Source organism: Crocodylus siamensis, chromosome 3 (genome assembly GCF_052110815.1).
Source record: "Crocodylus siamensis isolate JL-2025a chromosome 3, ASM5211081v1, whole genome shotgun sequence".
NCBI lineage: Eukaryota > Metazoa > Chordata > Crocodylia > Crocodylidae > Crocodylus > Crocodylus siamensis.
This window is the reverse complement of record NC_143397.1, coordinates 182006584-182027637: the sequence shown is the minus strand read 5'-3', so window position 1 is coordinate 182027637 and position 21054 is coordinate 182006584. Positions and strand designations below refer to the sequence as shown.

Sequence of the window (21054 nt, the reverse complement as noted above, 5' to 3'; positions counted from 1 at the left end):
CTTGCAGCACCTGGCCCCTGGTGCTCAAACTGGCCTCAGTCTGTACATAGCTGTCACCTGTGTGACTTCCCTGGTGCCTGGTCCTGCATTCCTGCCCATGTACCTAGTCTCTGCACTTCAGAACACTGGTTTGACTTTGGCTTGCCTCCTCACCTCTGCTTCTGGTAACCCATCTGGCTCAGCACATGAGCACTAGTTTGACTTTGGCTTGCCTCTGACTGTGGACTCTGGTAACACCCCCAGCTCTAGCCACTAGGTTGAACACTCTGTGGGCCCTGAGAACCCCTCTTGAATGAAGATCAAGTTTTTTTCAACCTCTTTACAGGAATATCAAATACTTGAATTCATATATCGTATCTGCTGATCCAAGACTACCCTTATTATACTGCACCTTCCATAAACTTGGTGAGCTCCATCTTGAAGCAGTTTTAATTTATTGCATCAAGTACTTTGTTTGGAAGATCATTCCAAGTATTCATTGTTTTGATTTTTAGGAACCTTCTTGTAACTTTCAGCCTCTCAACTATTTGTAGTTATGAGTTGTGCTGTAAAGGGGAGCCATGGGAGGGTGGACAATGAAGGACTCTCTGGAAAGTTCTGCTGTGTATTCCAGAACATTGTTTGTGGATTTAAGTGACAGTTTTGATGCAATTCACCAATGGGCAGTTTAGAGTGTTATTGCTTTGCCCACTGAAGGGATTAACATTGACCATTCTCTTCCCCCAGTGCTCAGGAGGTAAGAAAGCTAGAATGGTTTAGTTAGGGATAATCCTACTATGAGCAGGGTGCTGGAGTAGATGATTTTATGAATTTTTTTTCTGTACTACTTTCTTACAGCCCTATGTTCCTAATTTTGCCATGCTCTGCTGACTTGAACACATACAGCACATCTGCTGTTCTTTAATATGTTTATTCTCTAGTCTGGCCTGAACTCCTTCTTCCTTGTTACAGTAGATCAAGGGTGGCTAACCTGCGGCAAGTGTGCCACAAATGGCACAGGCAACCTTTGAGTGGTCGGCAGCAGATCAGGGAGGGGACAGGCAGCACAGTGGCAGATAGGCAGAGCAGCAGATCAGGCAGAGAAAGGGGATCAGAGTGGCACTGGGGAATAGTATGGGGCTAATTTGTGGTATAACTGCTGTGGCAAAGTGGGAACTCCCTGCTTAGCCACAGTGCTAGTCTCCCACCTGCCTCTGGGCACGCTGCCTGCTTTTCTCACCTGCCATGCCTTGTGACTCAAAAATTAAGGTCTTAATTAGGTGGGAGGCTACCCTTCATATACCCTTTTCTCCTGGGCCTATGTATGCAGCTCCAACCACCCCTATACTGCATTCCAAGCCTTGTAGATGTTCCTAGCAGCTGAGCAGCATGAGGCCAGGCTCAACTCATCCCAGTGTTAGGACTCTTGCTTTCTGCCCTATTACTGAGGCCTCTCTCACTCCACCATCTCTCATGTGGTCTCTCTCATACTGCCCTTCCTTTTCCGGGGGCCACACTCACCCTGCCCTTGCCCAGAGGGTCCTGGGGCTTATTTCCCTGTGCTCTCTGGCCAGCAAACATGCGGCCTCTTGGGCCTCTCCCACAACTCTCATCCAAGTGAGCATTGGGGGAGTTAGCAGAACACTGGAGTGACTCTGCCTGTAGTCCCTCACCAGGGTCCTCTCCCAGCTTCTCTGAATTAGGGGCTCTTGACTCACTCTGTTTATCCATGGCACTTCCTCAGCTGCCCCATCCAATTGGTCTCTGACCTACTTGTGGCCTCAGGTGCCTGAATGCTTACTTGGACCTAAGCTGGTCCCCATGTTAGCAGGGCATGCCCTCGAGCCCCCTGCTCACCGGGACCCACTTTGCACCCTTTCCTCACATGACCTCATTTCAGGCCCACCTGTTAACAGGGCCCCACTACTCACCCCTCTCAGCATTCACATATGACCATATCCTGGCTCCTAACTCTGGCCTCTCTCATTGGGCTCCTTGCCTCCTCACAAGGCTCCATGCCCTTTAGTAGGTTCTCCAGGCTTCCCAAGTGCCACTATGGTGTAGGGCCATTAGGTGCCCCGCCCTACACCTCTGCCTCCACTATATACTCCCCCCCTACTTTGGGACCTGGGGTCAAACACACACTCACCAGTGTGTCTGGCCCACCACTCTCACTCCTTGGGGTCTTGCACCCCGCACAGGGTCAGGTGGCTACAGCCATGCCTGGCCCCAACTGCCTCCAATGTTAAATGAACCATCCGAAGGTGGGGGTGGGGTTTAGGCACCCCTGCTTGCCTTCCACTGGGGTGGTAACTGGCCTGGCATTTCTGGGGGGCTGTTCTGCCACAAACAGCCCCACCAGGCCACCCGTCCCTGGCAGGGTGTACTTTTACATCATGTCCAGGACCAACAGCCTCCTGACCATCCCGATCAGCTTTTGCCCTTATCTTCTGGTGTTACTGGAACAGCAGCTCTACCAGGAGATGTTGTTTCCTCAGTGCCAGGCAGGAGAGTGCCGCCTCAGGCTTTGCTGGCCTGGATCTTAAAATGGCTGCTCATCAGAGCTGGGCCATACCTGCCAGTTGACTCTTCAGGCTCTTAAAGTGACAGACACCAGAAGTGCTCTGTCACATCTGCCAGAAAGGATGCCCGTAACTATAATAAATGTAGCTAAGTATGTAGTCACCTTTTTTTTGTGAAGACCAGGGATCTGGGTTTTCTGTTTTCCATGGAACACAGGGAAAAAAAACACAGATTTTCCACTTTACCAGAGACACATGCAGATTTCTCATTTTAGCGGGGAAACCTGTAGATTTTGCAGTTTTGCAAAGAGCTCTCTGCAGGCTGGCAGAGTTCCAGCCTGCAAGGGCCTGGGAGGGAGCAGGAGGAGGGTGGCCATGCAGGGTGGTCAGGCAACCTGCAGGTAAGGGGAGCTGTGGTTGAGGCCTCCATAGGGAGGTAGGGAGTTGGGCAGGGCTGGAGCTGCAAGTGGGGCTGCAGTTGGGGCTGTGATCATCGGGGCTTGGGGCCCGGGGCTCCAATGCACAGCTGCAGGGACCCCGCATGGAGCAGAACAGGGCTGCAGGTAGCTCATCTAGGGGGTGAAGGGTAAGGGGCCAGCTCCCAATGCTGTGCACTTCTGAAGGCAAGGGGGAGCCATGGACAGAGCGGGGCCATGGAGGAAAGCTGCTGCATACTGCGAGTGCTGCATTGCCTTAGCGAGGTGCCCCTTGTACATGCAGCATGCACACAGGGGGTGCATTGCCCAGACAGTGCGCAGCTCACGGCAGCAGGTAGCTTCCCTGCATGGCCCTGTGGTTCCCTGCAGTGCCAGGTCACACCTACCGGGCTCTGGAGGCCCTTGGGGAGGTTGGGGGGCAGCAGGGCAGGAGCCCAAGCTCACACATGCCCCCACCTCTGCCCCACGCACAGATCATGGGGTCACAGGTCCCCCCTGCCTCATCTGAGTGCATGCAGCAGTGGGGAGCTGGTCTTCCTTCCCCTTCCTGCAGCAGGCAGGGGGAGGGGGAAGGCAGTCTCTGCACCACTGCAACAGCCACCACCTCTTGCCAGAGGCAGGGGGCTGTGAACCCTGGTCCCGTAGCCCTGGCAGCTGACTACATAGAAACAAGCTGGCAGAAGGTACTGAATTCCTTCAAAAGGATTTGTGTTCTTATTCCTACCTGTACTAGGATCATTTGTAGTAGCTGTTGTCTAGTGGAGGTGAAGCAGGAAGAGCCTGCAAGTCTACATCCAGGGAAAAGACACGCAGTGTTGTAAAGTCTGTTATCTGTTAGTATCCAAATGTGCATGGCTGACCATCAGGTGGTCTTATCTAAGTGTGATTTATCTGCATTTCTAAAGCCAGCTCAGCAACCTTAATAAGAACTAAAAGCTCCCATGGCCTACGATCAATTGATAATGATCACATCCATTCAGCTGCTCTATACGTGTCTGATACAGTAGTGCATACTATAGTCACATCTGGGGCAATGAGAAAGATCTCTTTAGTTTCAATCCTCAGGGGAGTCCAGTGTTGTACAAACCATAGTTGAGAACCTTCCCTTTGAAGGAAATGAATTGACTAATTCAAAAACAAATGAGACTTTCTTATTTTTTTGGACTATTTCAAATGATGCTGTATTCTTTGGGTTGATTTGTCTTAGCCCCAGGTATGAAGCTGGTAAGACTACAGACTTTCTTTAAGGAGTGTTCATCTAATCAGTACTGTTACCTGCCTTGGAGATGCTGAGAGAGAGGCAGGCATTCCATGGTGATGACCCCCTCTCTTTTCCTCTGCAAATCTGCACTTTCCACCAAGTGCAGGTTTGATGCCAGGGTCAAAAGTTTGACATACTGTTTCAAGGATCTCCATCAACTTTAGTAACCATTTTTTAGAAAGTCTGGACTCTGTTCACCTATGGGCACTGGACATTGTCGGCAAGCACTAGCTCATCTAATTTCAGTTCTTTCCTTCCTGCTTCCTAAGCTTTTCCTCTGTCCATTTTTGGAGACTTGATGTGAGGTGCTGCATAGGCAATGACTCCATGGGTGCTCCACGGTTCAAGCACCCACCAAAAGAAATTAGTGGATTGTCAGCACCCATAGACCCATGCTTATGAATGTTAAAAACAAAAAAAACAGCATTTTACTGGAATGATTGAGTGCATCAGCTGGTATTTTTGGTGTTTTTAGCTAAAGCTGAGTCAATCAGCTGTTAGGTAGAAGTCTTGAAAAAGCCCCACAATAGCACCCAATCTGTACAGATGTGGCAGAGCCATGTAGAAGTAACATGCTGCCTCTTCTGGTCATTTGTATGGCTCACACAGGAATGTGCCAAACTAAAAATAAAGTACTGCTTTTTGGTTTTTTAAGTCTGCAAGCACCCACCAGCAAAAAAACAAAGTCAGCACCTATGAGGTGCTGGTCAAATAAGACATGCAACCTGAAGCAGTGAAGGTCACCTTTGGAATTTAGGAATAGAGGTTTCCTGAAGGAAAAGGGGTTAATGCTGTACTAGAGACTGTCTGAAACTCATTCATTGTTTCAAGTTGGTTCATGACTTTTGACCTTCAAGATGTCTATTTTCACATCTTTTCATCCAGCGTATAGGAAATATTTCATTTTTATAGCAGGGACATCTTACTAGCAACAACAGTGTCCTGTTCTTTAGTCTTTCAGCTGCACCATGGCTATTCATGACATTTTTAGCTTTTGGTGGATGTTAATTCTTAAAAACAGGAGATCCAAGTCTATTATTCTTTCATTGATCAGTTGAACTGAGGCACATCACCACTCCAAGTAACAAATTAAATCTTTTACACTAGGTTTCAAAATCAGAAAAACATCTAAGTGTACTTGTATTGAAAGAATAGCATTCACAAAAACGTTGTCAGATTCCAAGTGATTGAGAGCTTACTTTTCAAAGAAGAAATTGCAAAATGCAGTGAACCCCATCAACCAACTTTAAATTCACCCAAAGATGCTAGTAAAAACCTACCTCAGGCTTCTGATGTATGTAGCCTTTTACACGTGCGTGACTCAGTTTCCCAGACTTCCTACACTCCAAGGATGACTGAAGTCACTGTGTCCACCAGTAAGCACCATATACTCTTTCACAAAGTTCTCTTCTCATTAAACTTGTGGAAAAAAATCCACATAAGATATGCAATGGAATATCCTTCTCTGTATCTCCGCTGCTCTGTACTACATGTATACTACTTTGGTACCATATTCATCGTATGCTACAAGTCAGAGTAGTATACATCATTTTACATCATTTTCATATTTGTGTCATAGAATCTCCAGAGCAACCTCTTCTGTATAGATATTTAGAAACGTGGACCTGTCCACATGACATATAGATAATTTCTCTTTTTCATTCACAATCCAGATGCTGACAGAAACCACCACATCCATTTATTACATCAGCAGGGCTCTACTTGGGTCATCTTCATTTTGTCAGGAGGCTGCTTGTATCTGGACTTTATATCTGCCATATTTCTCACTAAATCATGCTGTTGTCCTGCATTTCCCAGGTGTTTAGAACACTTCAGCAGATCACTTCAACAGACAGTTTTCAGACAACCATGAGTAGCTAATCAAGGTTCAAGTATTGCACATCATCTTTCAAAAGTGGGATCCTTATCAGTTAAGACACTTGTTCTGGAGTTGGGATATACAGAGACATAACAGTTATTCCTCTAAGTTAAGCTATTATAAGATTTCCTGATGTAGTCAATATTTTTGTCTGCTCTGTAGCAGTATTAGTGAAATGAAACCACTGAGACTGTATCTCTGTTTCATTCAGAATTAAAGTTACAATGATAATGCTTGCTTTCAGGAGGAGCACCAGTTAAATAGGAACACCTGGTATGTGTTGCAAGTGACAAATTCCTCTACCCTTTTAAAGTGCTTTAAATTTACATCTGTTCACAGTCTAGAAGGAGAACTGCCATGTTTAATTCTGTTTAATCCAAGCCAGAATACTGCCTACATGTTAGATACTTTTCTCATCCCTTGGACATGATACCAATATATGCCTTCTTTGGAAACATCATATCAAGGTTCCTGAAAAAATTGAAGCAAGATGTTGAATTAATCATCATGGAAGTCCTAACATTGCTAGGCATTTCTTGTACTCAGGTCTAGTGAACTGCTCAATGCAGTTCCGATCACTCTGATCATTATAGCTTTGCAAAACAACGACCAGGTACAGCATTGTTATCTCCAACAAATTGGGTTTGGTGGTCTGACATCCACCAAAAAAAAGCTTATTAGCTGAAGTGTGCTGCATCAAAACAAGAAAGCCTCAATGAGACTGACTTCCAATAGTTAAGTAGAACAGGTATTCTATTTGGGCATCCCTCATAACAAGCTGTTTCCCTTGCCAGCACACTTTTCAACGATATCAGGTTGTACTTACCAACTATGGAACAGTATGGACTTTCTGGGTACGTCTATACCATGTGCTCAGCATTTTCCTACAAGAGTGTTTTCCTTTGTGCAGCTAACCCAGAAATACACCACTGAAGCCACTATGGGGGGCATCCCTACAGGGCTGAGCCCAAATATTCCATGAGGTCCCAAAAGAGACTTTAGGGGAATACCCCTGGAGCATTTTCAGCAGTTCATTTCTGGGTCAGACATATGTGAGAGTGTGGCATATCTGCGGAAGCAGTGTAGATATACCACTTATTAATGCTACAGGTGGCTTTATAGCAGCTATATATACACATCACTCTCCTATCCAGGGTACAGAGTATATATATTTTTATAGCATATAGCCACTGTAAGAGCTATATGATTTTCCCTGGGTTGGAGGCTCTTCACCTCAAAAGATAGGGGAGATGAAGACCTTTGTGGTGGATCTGCCATGTTTTCATGTAAGTACAGGTCACTCATCCCAAATTCCTTCCAAAGATGCATATGAAACAATTTATTTATCTTTTGGTTTTCTTCCCCAAGGTTGTGTCAATCCTTAAGGATTCTAAACTTCAAGGACTTAATGTAGGAAGGGTCTTTTAATAGTATCTCAATAGGGCAAAATGAATGGGGAACACACTTATACTATTTGTGGCTGTTGCTGAAATGGTCAGACATCTTTACAAAGATTATTAAAGTGGATCACAAGCCTAATTAGTTGTTATAAGCCAGTTGGTTTAATCCATGTAGAGCTCATTCTACTGGGAGCTAGGCACCCACATTTTTTTTTTTTTTTTGAAGAGGCTTTCAGATTGGATGCCCATTTTGAAAGACTGTTCTGATGTTATTGTTTAAATAGGACTCTGAATACCCATTTCCAAACAGACAGCTGCCCGTTAGTCATCAAGAATGGAATACATGTGCACAATCAGTTAAAGAAGAATGGTTTATTAAGTTATATTAATGTGTTCCTCATGATGTGTTATCCATGTGGATTCCAATATCTGCTCTCCTTTCTTGCTGTTAGGGCCCCTATTTCTCTCTGGGATTCTGCATTTTTGAAGGAACAAAGAATTGTTTAAATCTACTTTGTCTTATACAGGGTCCTTGTGCAATTTTAAACTTTAATAACTTAGGTTGTAGGTATGATAGAAACAATCCGTAAACAGCATTTAAAAGCAAATTTATTAAAGTTTTTGGACAACTAGAGTACACAATGCTAGACTTCATAAGTAACAATGAATTTATTATTAAATAAGATGGAGCTCCATGCCGCTACACTCTGAATGCATGACAGTTCCTAAATGACATTTTCCCACAGAAGTGGATAGGGAGAGGTAGGCCAATTACTTGGCTACCTCATTCACCTGGCTTGTCGCCGTTGGACTTCTTTTTATGGGGACATGTTAAAAGTGTAGTTTACTTGTTAAAACCATATTATTTGGTGGAACTTAGGGCTAGGATCACCAACACAATTAGTGCAGTAACTCAAGAGCAACTGGGAAACGTTTTCAAGGAGTTGGAAGATTGCATTGAGTACTGTATCATGATGGATGGTGGTTATGTTGAAGTATAGCATTGTGTACTCTAGTTGTCCTAAAACTTTAATAAATTTGCTTAGAAATGCTGTTTAAAGATTGTTTCTATCATACCTACAACCTAAGTTATTAAAGTTTCAAAGTGCACAAGGACTTTATGAAAACCCTGTATATCTTTAAGCCGGGGGCTTAAGATCTTCTACGGTTCAGGAGTAGAAACTGTATGGAAAAAGTATCTTGATGACTAAGTTACTATAGTTTTTACATTTTTAATTGAATTTCTTTGTATGTCATTATCGTATTGTAAAGAAATATTGAGGATACTGGTTTTTATTAACTTTTAAAATATACATATATATTTCTAGGTAAAAGAGCTGAACAATAAAATACCTGCTCAAGAGAATGAGAACAACAGTTTATTCTCTTCTTGTTCTGAAGTGATTACAATATGTGAAGATTTAGTAAGTGTTTACATGTTTTAATGAATTACACATTTAATGAGTTTGTGCATTCTCTGTTAATTTTAAATCATCTTTAGAGCATATTCAAATTATCTTACTGTTTCTTAGAGGTCTGGTTGGGAATCTGAAGTATCAAATATGAAGCAAACCCTCCTCAATACCCTTCAAGTAGTGAACGATTTGGAATGTGAAAATAAAGGTTTAACGAGAGAAAATGAAGTATTTCTGCAAGAAATCAGAGACAGGTAATTAAAACATTAATGAATACCTGCAATGTAAATAGAAAAGGGATCAATTTTGAATAAAATAAGTATTATTCTGCCTCTAAAAACAGCATTGTTGATAAGAATTTTCACAATTTTAATTCACAACAAGCTGAAATTTAGCATTTAAATTTTTGGCCTTCTATTACAACACCGTAACCCTAGCCCTAACCCCCTCCCCCCCCCCCCAAGAAAGAAAAAACAAAACAAAACCCAAAAAGAACCCAAAACAACCCATAAACCAAAACTCCAAAACTCAACAAAAGAATTCACAAGCATAGTTTGGCAATTTGAAAAACAAAAACATTTAAGATAAGAGATTCTAAAAGTCTCTCCAGGTTGCCATTTTCAGGAAGTTTCTGTCAACTTTCTTCTAGCAGTTTACTCTATTTTAAACTTTGTTCTTCCATATCATTATGATAATGGGACCTAGATCACTGGTTCCCAATGTTTTTTTCTACTTCGCATCCCAACTTCCAGTTGGTCTGTGCTTATGAGAGGCACCATTTCTGGTCAGAGCCTGTCCAGCGTACTTGAATATCTCTGGGCTATTGTATAGCTTAAAGTGCAATTATTTGGATTCCTAATTTTTATATTTTTATTGTTAAAATTATAAAACACTTATTTTTATAAGGTAAAGTTGTTAATCTTTATTAGTGATTGATGTCTTGTTCCCTTTGTATTGAAATTAGAATTCAATTAAAATGCACAAAGCTGTCATTATAAAGTTGATTCTTAACAACTAAATAAAACTACCCTTCTTGTGTTGTATGCATATGTTTTTAAATCAAAACATGTTTTGCATTTAACACTGATTTATTTGATGGAGGAAATGCTATCTGTAGTTGATTAACTGATTGTTTTTGGTCAAGATTATATCTACAAGATTTTTAGGACTACTATACCTCATCCTCTGGGCTACCAGACCTTATCCTCTTATGCCTAATTTTTATTCAGGAGAGAAAGAGGTTTTTTGGTGAGTTTGTTTCTTTTTACTGGCTATAGTGTATAGTTGGGAGAGAAATTTGACAAATTTGGGGTATACAGTCCTTTAATGTCTGCTGTCTTATTAGGATGGTAGTTTAAAACTGAGTCTAAGCTTAGTCCTTAGAGACCATTATAAGCTCCTGATGTTTTTTTTGTCAAAGTGTTTCCTTTTTTTGTCCTTTTTGAGTTGGCTACTCCTTTTTATATAGTCTTTTATAGTAGAAACAGGATAAGAACCTTATGGGACAACTGACAACTGACGCCCAGGAAAAAGCCAGCCTGCTTAATGGGTATTTTGCATCGGTTTTTCACCAGCCCCAGGGGATGGCCCTGCTCAATATGGTATGGGACAGCCAGGGTGATGGAGAATTGTTACTCTTCATCAATGTTGACCATGTGAAGGAACACCTTGAGAGGCTGGACACCTTCAAATCAGCCAGCCCAGACTGTTTATGCCCCAGAGTACTTAAGGAGCTGGCAAGCATCGTAGCTCAGCCACTGGCAGGGATCTTCGAGAACTCGTGGCACTCAGGCAAAGTGCCTGAAAATTGGAAGAAGGCCAATGTGGTGCCTATCTTCAAGTAAGGGAGAAAAGTAGATCTGGGGAACTATAGGCCCATCAGCCTGACCTCTGCCCCAGGATTGATCTTGGAAAAAATTATCAAAGAGACCATTCTTGACACACTGGCTGATGGCAACATCCTAAGGGATAGCCAGCATGAGTTAGTTGTGAGTGGGTATTGTCTGAGCAATCTCAACTCCTTCTATGACCAGGTGACATATCACCTGGGCACGGGAGAAGAGATTGACGTCATATATCTTGATTTTAAAAAAGCTTTCTATCTGGTATCCCGTGATCATCATCTCATAGAAAAACTGGCCAATTGTGGCCTCAGCTACATCACAGTCTGCAGGCTGGGGAATTGGCTCTGAGCTTGGACCCTGTGGCAGGACACTGTGTGTGCCTGCCACTTTAAGGGTCTGGAGCTGGCAGCTGCCAGGTGCCTGATGAAGGCAGCTGTTTTGGATCTGGGGCTGCCCATATAAACACGGCAGTTCTGCTGCTGGGGGCCAGGCAACAACATCTCCTGGCCGGAGGCCTGCGGTAAGTGGGGAGGTAAGGGAGGAGCTGTAGGGGATGGATAGGAGGCTCCTGGTCCTGGGCATGACCTAAAACTGCACGCTGCCAGGAATGGGTGGCTTGGTGGGGCTCCCTGATGTGGGAACCCCCAGGAAATGCCAAGCCAGTTACCACCCTGGTGAAAGGCGGGTCACGCCCCCACGACTGGGTGGGTGGACCCCTTTTTTTGGAGGCCCAGAGTGTGGACCCTCAGAGAGTGAGAAAAGGTTCATAGACTCAGACCTGTCTGAATTCCCCCTGACTGGCCCATGCTGGGGCTAGGACTGGAAGGGACGAAGGGCTGGAGGTCCACCGCAAGGGACACCCAAGAACTGAGGGCCTGGGGTCTCAACTAGCCTGGAGGTAGCCCAGGGCTAGAAAGCCAAAGGTTCCAGTGGGGGTATCACACCCAAAGGGGGATCAGTTCAGGGAGCCATGGTGCCTGGTATGACAGCAGAAGAGGCCACCAGAGGGGAGGAATCCAGGTAGGGTTCAATAGGAGGATTCTGGGGCCCAGTTTGGAGGCCGGTGATAGTGAGAATATTGTGATGCCATTTGTGAGGCTTGGGCTGTGGTGTAGGGGAGGAAAGGAGACACAGATAGCGTTCCATGGCATCAGGGCAGAAAATGGGCAGCCTCCCACTTAATTACATCTCTTTAAGTAATTAACATCAAGGCATGGCAGGAAAGAACGTGGGTGGTTGGCCCAGGGACAGGTGGGCGGGCCACGGTTGGATTGGCCCTGAGCAGGCCCCCTGTTACAGACTTGGAGAGTGGTAGTTGATGGAAGACAATCATCGTGGTGCGCTGTGACCAGTGGGGTCCGCCAAGGTTCCATCCTTGGGCCTGTACTCTTTACCATCTTCATTAATGATGTGGACATTGGTGTCTGAAGAGGACTGGCCAAGTTCGCCGATGACACCAAACTTTGAGGTAAAGTGTCTTCACCCGGGGACAGGATGGTGATCCAGGGCACCCTTGACAGGCTAAAAAAATGGGCGGATGAAAACCTGATGGCCTTCAACACTGAAAAATGCAAGATACTTCACCTTGGGAAGAAAAACCTGCAGCATTCTTATAGGCTCGGCAGTGCTACACTTGCTAGCACCATGGCCAAAAGGGACTTGGGAGTCACAATTGACCACAAGATGAATATGAGCCACCAATGTGACGTTGCAGCTGGCAAAGTGAGCAAAACTTTGGCTTGCATCCATAAATGCTTCTCTAGCAAATCCCAGGATGTCATCCTCCCATTGTACTCGGCCTTGGTGAGGCCGCAGCTGGAGTACTGTATCCAGTTCTGGGCTCCACACTTTTATAAGGATGTGGAGAAGCTTGAGAGAGTCCAGAGGTGAGCCATGCACATGGTCAGAGGACAGGAAAACAGGCCTTATGATGAGAGGCTGAGAGCTATGGGACTCTTCAGCCTGGAAAAGCACAGGCTCAGGGTGGACCTGATGGCTTCCTATAAGTATGTAAGGGGTACTCACCAGGATCTGGGGGAACACCTGTTCACCAGAGCGCCCCAAGGGATGACAAGGTCCAATGGTCACAAACTCCTCCAAGACTGTTTCAGGCTGGACGTAAGATAGAACGTCTTTATTGTCTGAGTCCCCAAGGCCTGACAAACACCTACTCTGGACTCCTTTAAGAGACATTTGGACATTTATCTTGCTGGGATCCTTTGACCCCAGCTGACTTCCTACCCTGGGGCAGGGCGCTGGACTCGATGATCTTCTGAGATCTGTTCCAGCCCTAATGTCTCTGAAATCTATGAAAAGAACTGTCCCTTTCTTTCTTTTATAATCAATATATTAACTTTTCTGCCATTCAAAAGCTTTTGGAATCTTCTTCCAAATTCAGAATAGCTCTAAAGATTTACTGAAATAGATCTAAAAACTTCAGAGCTGATGAAAGACTGTCATCTCCTAGTATGTAGAACAAAAATCATAGGGGCTTCCCTGTATGCTAGTCTGTATTCTACTTATAGAGCACATGCACCCTGTGCACTCAAGGTTAGAATCTTTTGGTTATCAGTGTCCATTATGGCCACACATGCCCCCTTAGTGTCCTCATCTCTTTTACCACAGCTTAAAAGTCGGGGGCAGGCCAACTTGCCCATTTTATTCTCTGTGTTTCTAGGAAAGAACCCTGGTAATGTCTGAATGTTAATGAACTTCAAAGTATTTTTGATGTAAATATATCATGATAGGATTGGGATTTTACTGTAGTTCAGATAGTTTGTCCACTGGCATTTTAGATGCAATTAATTTTTCTTTGTTTTTCAAGGAGAAGTATTTTTCCATGGTGTTGCAACTTAGTTGTAATTGAACTTGTCTCTTGGTGGTTAAAATTGCCAGTCCACAACAACCACATGAGATGCTTGTTTTGCCCAAAGGAATATAACTCTGATAAAATTTGAAGATGCAGAAGTAGGGCTCATCTCAAACACATTCTTTTAGATGGGTTTATGAGCCCCCTAGGATCTGGACTAACTAACTTTAGACCAGCTGCCTCTGTCCAAAACTTTCTCGCTAAGCTCATCTGTTTTTAGTACTGAATTTTACTTGCAACCTTCTTTCTTGAAGTGGACAGGCACAGTCTTATCAGACACACTGACACCAAACTTAACACCAGCATCAGAGTGGCTAAAACATTTCTTTTAGGTGACTTCTCTGGTCAATGGCTCAGCAATATTGCAAAGCATGCAACCATAGTTGGTTGAAGCAGACACTTTTAAAACAAGAAGGTTGAGAGAGAGATGAAAGAAGAGAAATAACGGTTGGAAAGAGGGGAGGGAATGACAACAGGAATTTAAGCCTCACATTCCAGGTGGCGATCATGAGTTAGCTGAACTTTGCTGAAGTTGGTAAAGATGGAAGTATAATGGAGGGTCTCCCCTCCTGCCTCTCTCTGATTATTTCAGGATTGGAGTGTTAAAGGTCCAGCAGTGTCAGTGTGGATCCCAGATTCCAAAGATGCAGGGGATGGTAGCCAAAGTAATAATACAATGTATGCCTTCACATCTACCCGTATTTCTCGTATCAATGTTAAATAACTAATCTAAAAAATGGGTGAACAACCCATCTTCTCTTATTTTGCCTATCAGGACCTCTCTAGTCATTTAGGTAAAGACATGATATATACGATCCACACAATTATACCTCCTGCCTTGCATGATAATACCCTGCTACATGTGCAAATTAAAGCTGGAAAGAAGCCAGTTATAAAGTTACTACACATTTTCCAGCTCTAACTTAATAGCTGGATGGACCTTCTTATAGCATGACAGTTACTTTGCATGTGTAGCCAGTCTAAATTAATTGCATGATTAACCAGTTAATAACATATGTAACGTGTAGAGGGAGACTTCGTGACTCACCAGTTTTGGCCAAGTAATTTATGGTCTTGTGTTCCTTATGTTTACCAGAGGTGATCTTAAGATAGTCATTGGCTAGTTCCAGTGACCATTCTTGTTTAGAATTATTCCATTTTTCCGTCTTCAAGTTCTGCTGACATATAGAATATTTTATTTAACAGGTTAAGTTAGACTATTTATTACAACAGTTTAAAGTTGACAATAGGCCTCTGCATGGCAGCACCTATTTGGACCCATATTGCATTGGTTCATCAAAATTTCCATTTTAATGGCTGATAGTTATGTCAATCCAAAGAACTGGGAATGTAAAGCACTTATGATGTGCATTGAAGTCGTACTGTTTAACACATTTTCCCTTTTAGCTCATTTAGTTTTACAAACATTAAAGAACTGTCAGATAATTTAAGACTATTTTTTAACAGTTCAAAAAGAAAAATTGCATATCAGTCAGAAATCCAGGCTATACGCAAAAACATCCAGAAAACTGAAGAACAAATAAGAAAAGTGAATAAAGAGCTATATAATATTGAGATGTCTTATGCAGAAAGGAAATTAAAACTGGAGGGATTGGAAGAAAAAATAATTCAAGAAAAAGTCCAGTACAAGGTTGTATATAGCATTACATAAATGTATTAAGTTATATAAAAATGGATGAGAGAGAATATTATTTTTTAAAGGGTACAGTAGAATGCAGTCTTTTAACCTGCTCTTGCAGTACTGCATAGTATGGGTGCTCACAAACAATACTACATTAGTAAGGAAAAGGGATCTTGTTGCCAGATCTTATTCACAGAGCTAGGAAATCACTGGATCTGATGTATTCAGCATGACATTTGCTCAATAAACATATGTATGCATGGTCTTTTTTTATAATATGAATGTGTTATATTGAACAAGAACATACAGGGACTAACATACAGGGACTGTCACAGATGCAGTGGTTTTGAACAATACTCATATATGCCTTCTTTCAAATTTCCTTAGTTCCCCAGGTTGACAACAGAAATCTAATGTCATCTTAATAGTAGCAGTGTGGTTTTACCAAGCACTGGTGTCCAGCAGTTGGCCAGGGAACCATATAGTTTAACTTTCTCTACTTCCGGGTCTTTTGCTCCCATATCAAGGGAGAATCTTTCTTCTAAATCCAGAGCCAGTCCATCTGGTAGCGTTAAATATTGTGGTGGAGTGCTTCTTTTCAAAGACACTTTAAAGTGTTCTTTTCCAGTTCAAAAATACTCAAACAGATAAGGGAAGGTTTCAGCCTCTGAATAAATAACAAATTAGTGATCCTACCTCTAGGAAGCATACTAAATACCATTTATATTAAAAGTCACAGAATTCAGCCCTTGCCTCCCTAGAGATGCATTTGGTAGTTGTACAGGTATTGTGTTTTTGTCTGTGATCTGATTAGGCTAAACAGAGGACTGGGCTGTTGTTATTGGGAGGATGTGTGGAGGCCACATAGGAGTGCTTGGCAGGGCGGTCGGTAACAGGGAGCCTAGCCTGAGGTTAGGGACCCAGAGAGCTGTGGGCTGGGATGAATCTGGGAGAGCCACGGCATGAATCTGCAGGGTGAACCAAGGCCAATGGAAGCAGCCTGGCTTGGTGTCAGGGACCCAGAGGCTGAGGGCTAGGATAGAGTTGCAAAACATGTTGGGACCAGGGGCCCAGAGGCTGAAGGCTGAGAGAGCAGGCTTAAGCCAAGAGGGCCAAAGCCTAGGGAAGGACTAGGGCCAGAGCAAAGAAAGTCTTACCAGGGTTAGGCTGATTGGAGTGTTTGACAGGTGGGCTGGAAAGCCTGGTGGACAACATAAAATCTGCAAGGCATAGGCATGGCTACAGGGATAGGAGGAGGTGACTGGTGCTCTGGGGCGTTAATAGGGCCAGGAGGGCTGTAGTGTAGTGTCTGAGGGGCTGGGCAGAGCTAGACTGGGTTCACTTGGGCCCTAATAGCAGCCTCCTGAAACCTTACAAATAATATCAATTTGTGACTGGTAGAAAGGGAGGGTACCCTGAGGAGTTAGTGAGAGGCAGAGGTCAAGTGGCCACCAGGGGATGTCATGGTCACCACAGGCCCTGATCCTGTCATAGGGTTCTATAACTTGTTAAAGTGATATTAAATATGTTGTGTCTATATATCTTTATCATACAGTATACACAGTCTAAAAGGAGCATGTATCTTTTATGGTAACATTATTATTAGAACTTCATTGCTCTTGTTTTGATCTGCTCATACATTAGATTGTAGTTAATTTTTAATTTTACTTTAGAATTTGGAAGATAACTTAAAATGTGTAATTCGAAGTGAAAGAGGAGCTTGGCAAACAACTCAGGTAAATAAAACAATAATTGATTTACTCTAATATATAAATTGCCTTTAACTTCTTTTTCTTTTGCTAGCACAGTCAATTTTTCTGTAATAAAATCCTATTTAAGGAATTTTGATATTAGCGAAACAGTTTTTTCTCCTTAGCTGATGATGTTTACTGTTTGGACATCTGGCAAAATCTGAACAATGATGAGCAATTAGAATATAATAACTGAAACATGTTTTGAAAATCATTGTGAATGTCTGATTTTAAAGGGCAGAGCTATCCTGAACCTAAACCTGAAAGACATTGGTTTATTTTGCAATAATGATTTTTCCTCTTTCATTCTTCTGGTATGTTCCTTGTCTAAATAGAGCAACAACTAACTTTTCTCCTTAGTAATATCTTTTTGCTTTAGCCATGACATTTTCACTACTTTGATTCCTATTTCATAGATTTCATAGACATTAGGGCTAGAAGGGACATCAGAAGATCATTAAGTCTAGCCCTCTGCCCCAGGGGCAGGAAGTCAGTAGGGATTGTAGAATCCCAGCAAGATAAACATCAACATTTCTCTTGAACGCATTCAAAGTAGGTGCTTGAACCAACTCCAGCGGCAGTCTATTCCAGGCCTTGGGGGCTCGAACAGTTAAGAAGTTCTTCCGTATGTCCAGCCTGAAATGATTGTGGAGGAGTTTGTGACTGTTTGACCTTGTCAACCCTCGGGGCTCTCTGGTGAACAGACGTTCCCTCAGATCCTGGTGAGCAACCCTGATAAACTTATAGGTGGCCACCAGATCACCCTTGAGCCTGCGCTTTTCTAAGCTAAAGAGCCCCATGGCTCTCAGCCTGTCATCGTAAGGTCTGTTTTCCTGATCTCTGATCATGTGCGTGGCTCTTCTCTGGACTCTCTCAAGCTTCTCCACATCCTTTTTGAATTGTGGAGCCCAAAACTGGACGCAGTACTCCAGCTGTGGCCTCACCAAGGCTGAGTATAACCGGAGAATGACATCCTGGGATTTTCTCGAGAAGCATCTATGGATGGAAGCCAGCGTTTTACTCGCTTTGCTACCCACAGCATCACATTGAAGGCTCATATTCGTCTTGTGGTCATTCATGACCCCCAAGTCCCTTTTGTCCATAGTGCTGGCCAGCGTAGCACTGCTGAGCTATAAGAATGCTGCAGGTTTTTCTTCCCAAGGTGGAGAACCTTGTATTTTTCGGTGTTAAACACCATCAGGTTCTCATGCATCCATTTCCTGAGCCTGTCAAGGTCAGCCTGGATCGCCCTCCTGTTCTCAGGTGTGGATGCTTTACTCCAAAGTTTGGTGTCATCAGCGAACTTGGCCAGTCTGCTTCTGACTCCAATGTCCACATCATTAATGAAGATGTTGAATCGTGTTGGCCCAAGGACAGAGCATTGGGGGACCCCACTAGTCACAAGGCACCACGATGATTGACTTCCATCAACGACTACCCTCTGGGTCTGACCACGGAGCCAGTTCCCCATCCAGCAGAGTGTGGTTGAAGCCAAGGCCGCAGTTGGCCAGTTTTGTTAGGAGGTGATCATGGGATACTAGATTGGAGACTTTTTTGAAGTCAACATATATGACATCAATCTCTTCTCCCTTATCCAGGTGATAGGTTACCTGGTCGTAAAAGGAAATTAGATTGGTCAAGCAAGACCTGCCCGCAACAAACCTATGCTGGCTATTCACCTAGCTGTCTCCACAAAGAATAGCAACTGCTTAAATAGTATTGTAACTTCATGTTGTGCTTAAGTGAAAAATTTATATATATATTGTTCTTGCATAGTACCTTTACTGTTTGTGTCCAAAATTCTGTTGGCCAGTTGGACTGTTTTTGATGCATTCATGCTCAGTGACTAATTTTGGTCTTATTTTATAGATATTTCTAAAAACTTTGGGGTTGGCATGTGTATATATGAGATTAATTTGTGGTGCTGATGCTGACATTTTGTATAAGCAAGGGTACTTTTATCATTTGTAAAAGAATTTTAATAGATTGTTTGATGTTCCTCTTCTGCTTTCATTGTAGTTGACAGTAGTTTTATATCTTATAAATAGGTGAAAATTAAAACAATGTCTGCTGAATTAGAGGAAAAGCAAAGAGAGAGCATGAAGAATAAAGAAGCAGCTTTAAAGAGAATAGCTGACATTGTGGAACCACTGGCTGACCTGGAAGCAAAATTAAAAAAAAGTAAAAATACATATAAAGAAAATAATAAGGTGATTTTTCTTAACTTCAAATGGTAATTTAGAATGTATTTCAAAATATTTGTGCTAGTAAAAATGTTTACTAAAACTTAGCGGTTTTTAATGACTAAATCAAGAGGACTTAAGAGGTTCAGCTTTTTAAGCTGCATAGTTGTGCCTTATAGCTATCTGTACGGGCAACGAGAAACACACAACAGGAAAGCTAACTTGGAATTAATTCATCTCAACAGACCTCTTGTCTCATTCTCTTCCAGCTTTTATATTGTTAATTTCAGGACAAAATTGAAGAACTGTAAGTAGCGTAGGCTTTGTTTATGTCTTCTCTAGATTATTCCTTAGTTGTAACTTCCAGACCTGGACAGAGGGCAACCAGCTTTTCAGTTGTTGCTTCTTGGCCACTCTTTTCTTCTCAGCCCAGTGGGTCAGAATGATGGAACAAGAAATTCCTCTGTCCAGGGAAGGCTCTGTCAGATGCCAGGGGCAGGAAAAGGAAGTCATGTGCCAGATCTTTACTCTGTTTCTCTATTCCCATGCATTTTTCAGATGCATCATACTCTTCCAGGCTCCATTTTTCTTGACAGCAATTTTCATCTTTGTTGTTTGAATAAAGGGCCCTTCCTCATTCTCCAGTTTGGTGCCTTCCAGCGCACTTCTCATGTCATCCTCAAAGGGATCAATGAGTAAATAGCCTTGCCTCTAATCAGCTGTTCACTGGTGGCTACATAACTTGCTTTTCCACATTTGAACAGTGTGGTAAGACACTTTTCTCTTTATCCAATAGGAAAATTGTCATAGAAGCAAAAGTTCTATGCACTCCAGTAAACAGGTCTGGCCCACAGGCCAAATCTGGCTGCAGTGCCATGGCATCTGGCCTGTTAGAATCCCTATGGGTTGGAGAAATTGGCAGATGGGGAGCGGTACAACCTTCACGCAGCAGGGTTCAGTCCTGCCTGGGCCATTGCAACACAGCAGGATCAGGGTCAGGGCTGTTCACCATGCATCTGAATTGGACTGGGCTTCTTCACAACCCCACCCTGGGCTGTTTGGGCCAAGCTGCTCCCTGTTTTCCTCCCCCATGTGTCCAGATTGGGGCCATTCCACCCTACCCCACCCTGTCTTGTCGGTCCAGATCAGGTCTGAGCTCCCCACCATCCTTCCCCTGTGCATCTGGATCAAAGCTGCTCTGCCCCTGCCCCAGTGTGTTTGGATTGGGGCTGCTTCCCCCAACCCTGATATGTCAGGGCTGGGTTGCTCTCCCTTGTCCCATGTATCTGGATTGGGGCTGCTCCACCCTGCACTCCCTGGTGGTTAGATCAGGGTCAGGCAACATAGTTCTCCCGTGACTGGATGGGGCCCTGCTGTGCCAGCCAGATTTGGCCTATGGCTAGGCCTGGCACTGCCCATCTGGTCCATGAAGCAAAACATCTGAGTACCACTGGTTTAGGTAAATAGAACAAATTACTTGGCCGTATCCTAAGGGTGACAGGAAGGGAGAAATAAAAAGGCCACAGGCTGCCTCCTTCCTATAAGAAATCAAATGCAATGCAATTTGAAGGTTGAGAATTAGGCAGGTACTGCTTCATTTCCCCACTTCAACTTCCTCGTAGGAGATAGGCTCACCTAGCAAAAGTTCCTTCAGGGCAAACCATTTCCAAGCCCACCCTGAAGAGGAACATCATCTACATCGCTTATCAGGGGAGTTGGCTTTAGAGGATCTCTTGATTCAAAAACATTCAGCCACTATAATGAAACATATTGCACCTAATTACAAGTAATTAAAGAGAATACTTTTGTTGGCACTCTCCATAAAACATATCTGGGCAGCTGCCCAGAAGCAAAGTAAATTCTCTGTGTGGC

At 43.4% G+C, this 21054-nt stretch overlaps 1 protein-coding gene across 1 annotated transcript in view; it reads left to right on the top strand.

The window, feature by feature from the left end:
* The window catches only part of CCDC178 (coiled-coil domain containing 178), a 348866-nt gene that overhangs the window by 74359 nt on the left and 253453 nt on the right, over positions 1 to 21054 (top strand). The window contains exons 10-14 of the mRNA XM_090039907.1: positions 8807 to 8902; positions 9011 to 9147; positions 15074 to 15257; positions 16922 to 16984; positions 19048 to 19209. Of these exons, the coding sequence (XP_089896033.1) occupies positions 8807 to 8902; positions 9011 to 9147; positions 15074 to 15257; positions 16922 to 16984; positions 19048 to 19209 (642 nt within the window). The remainder of the gene's footprint in view (positions 1 to 8806; positions 8903 to 9010; positions 9148 to 15073; positions 15258 to 16921; positions 16985 to 19047; positions 19210 to 21054) is intronic.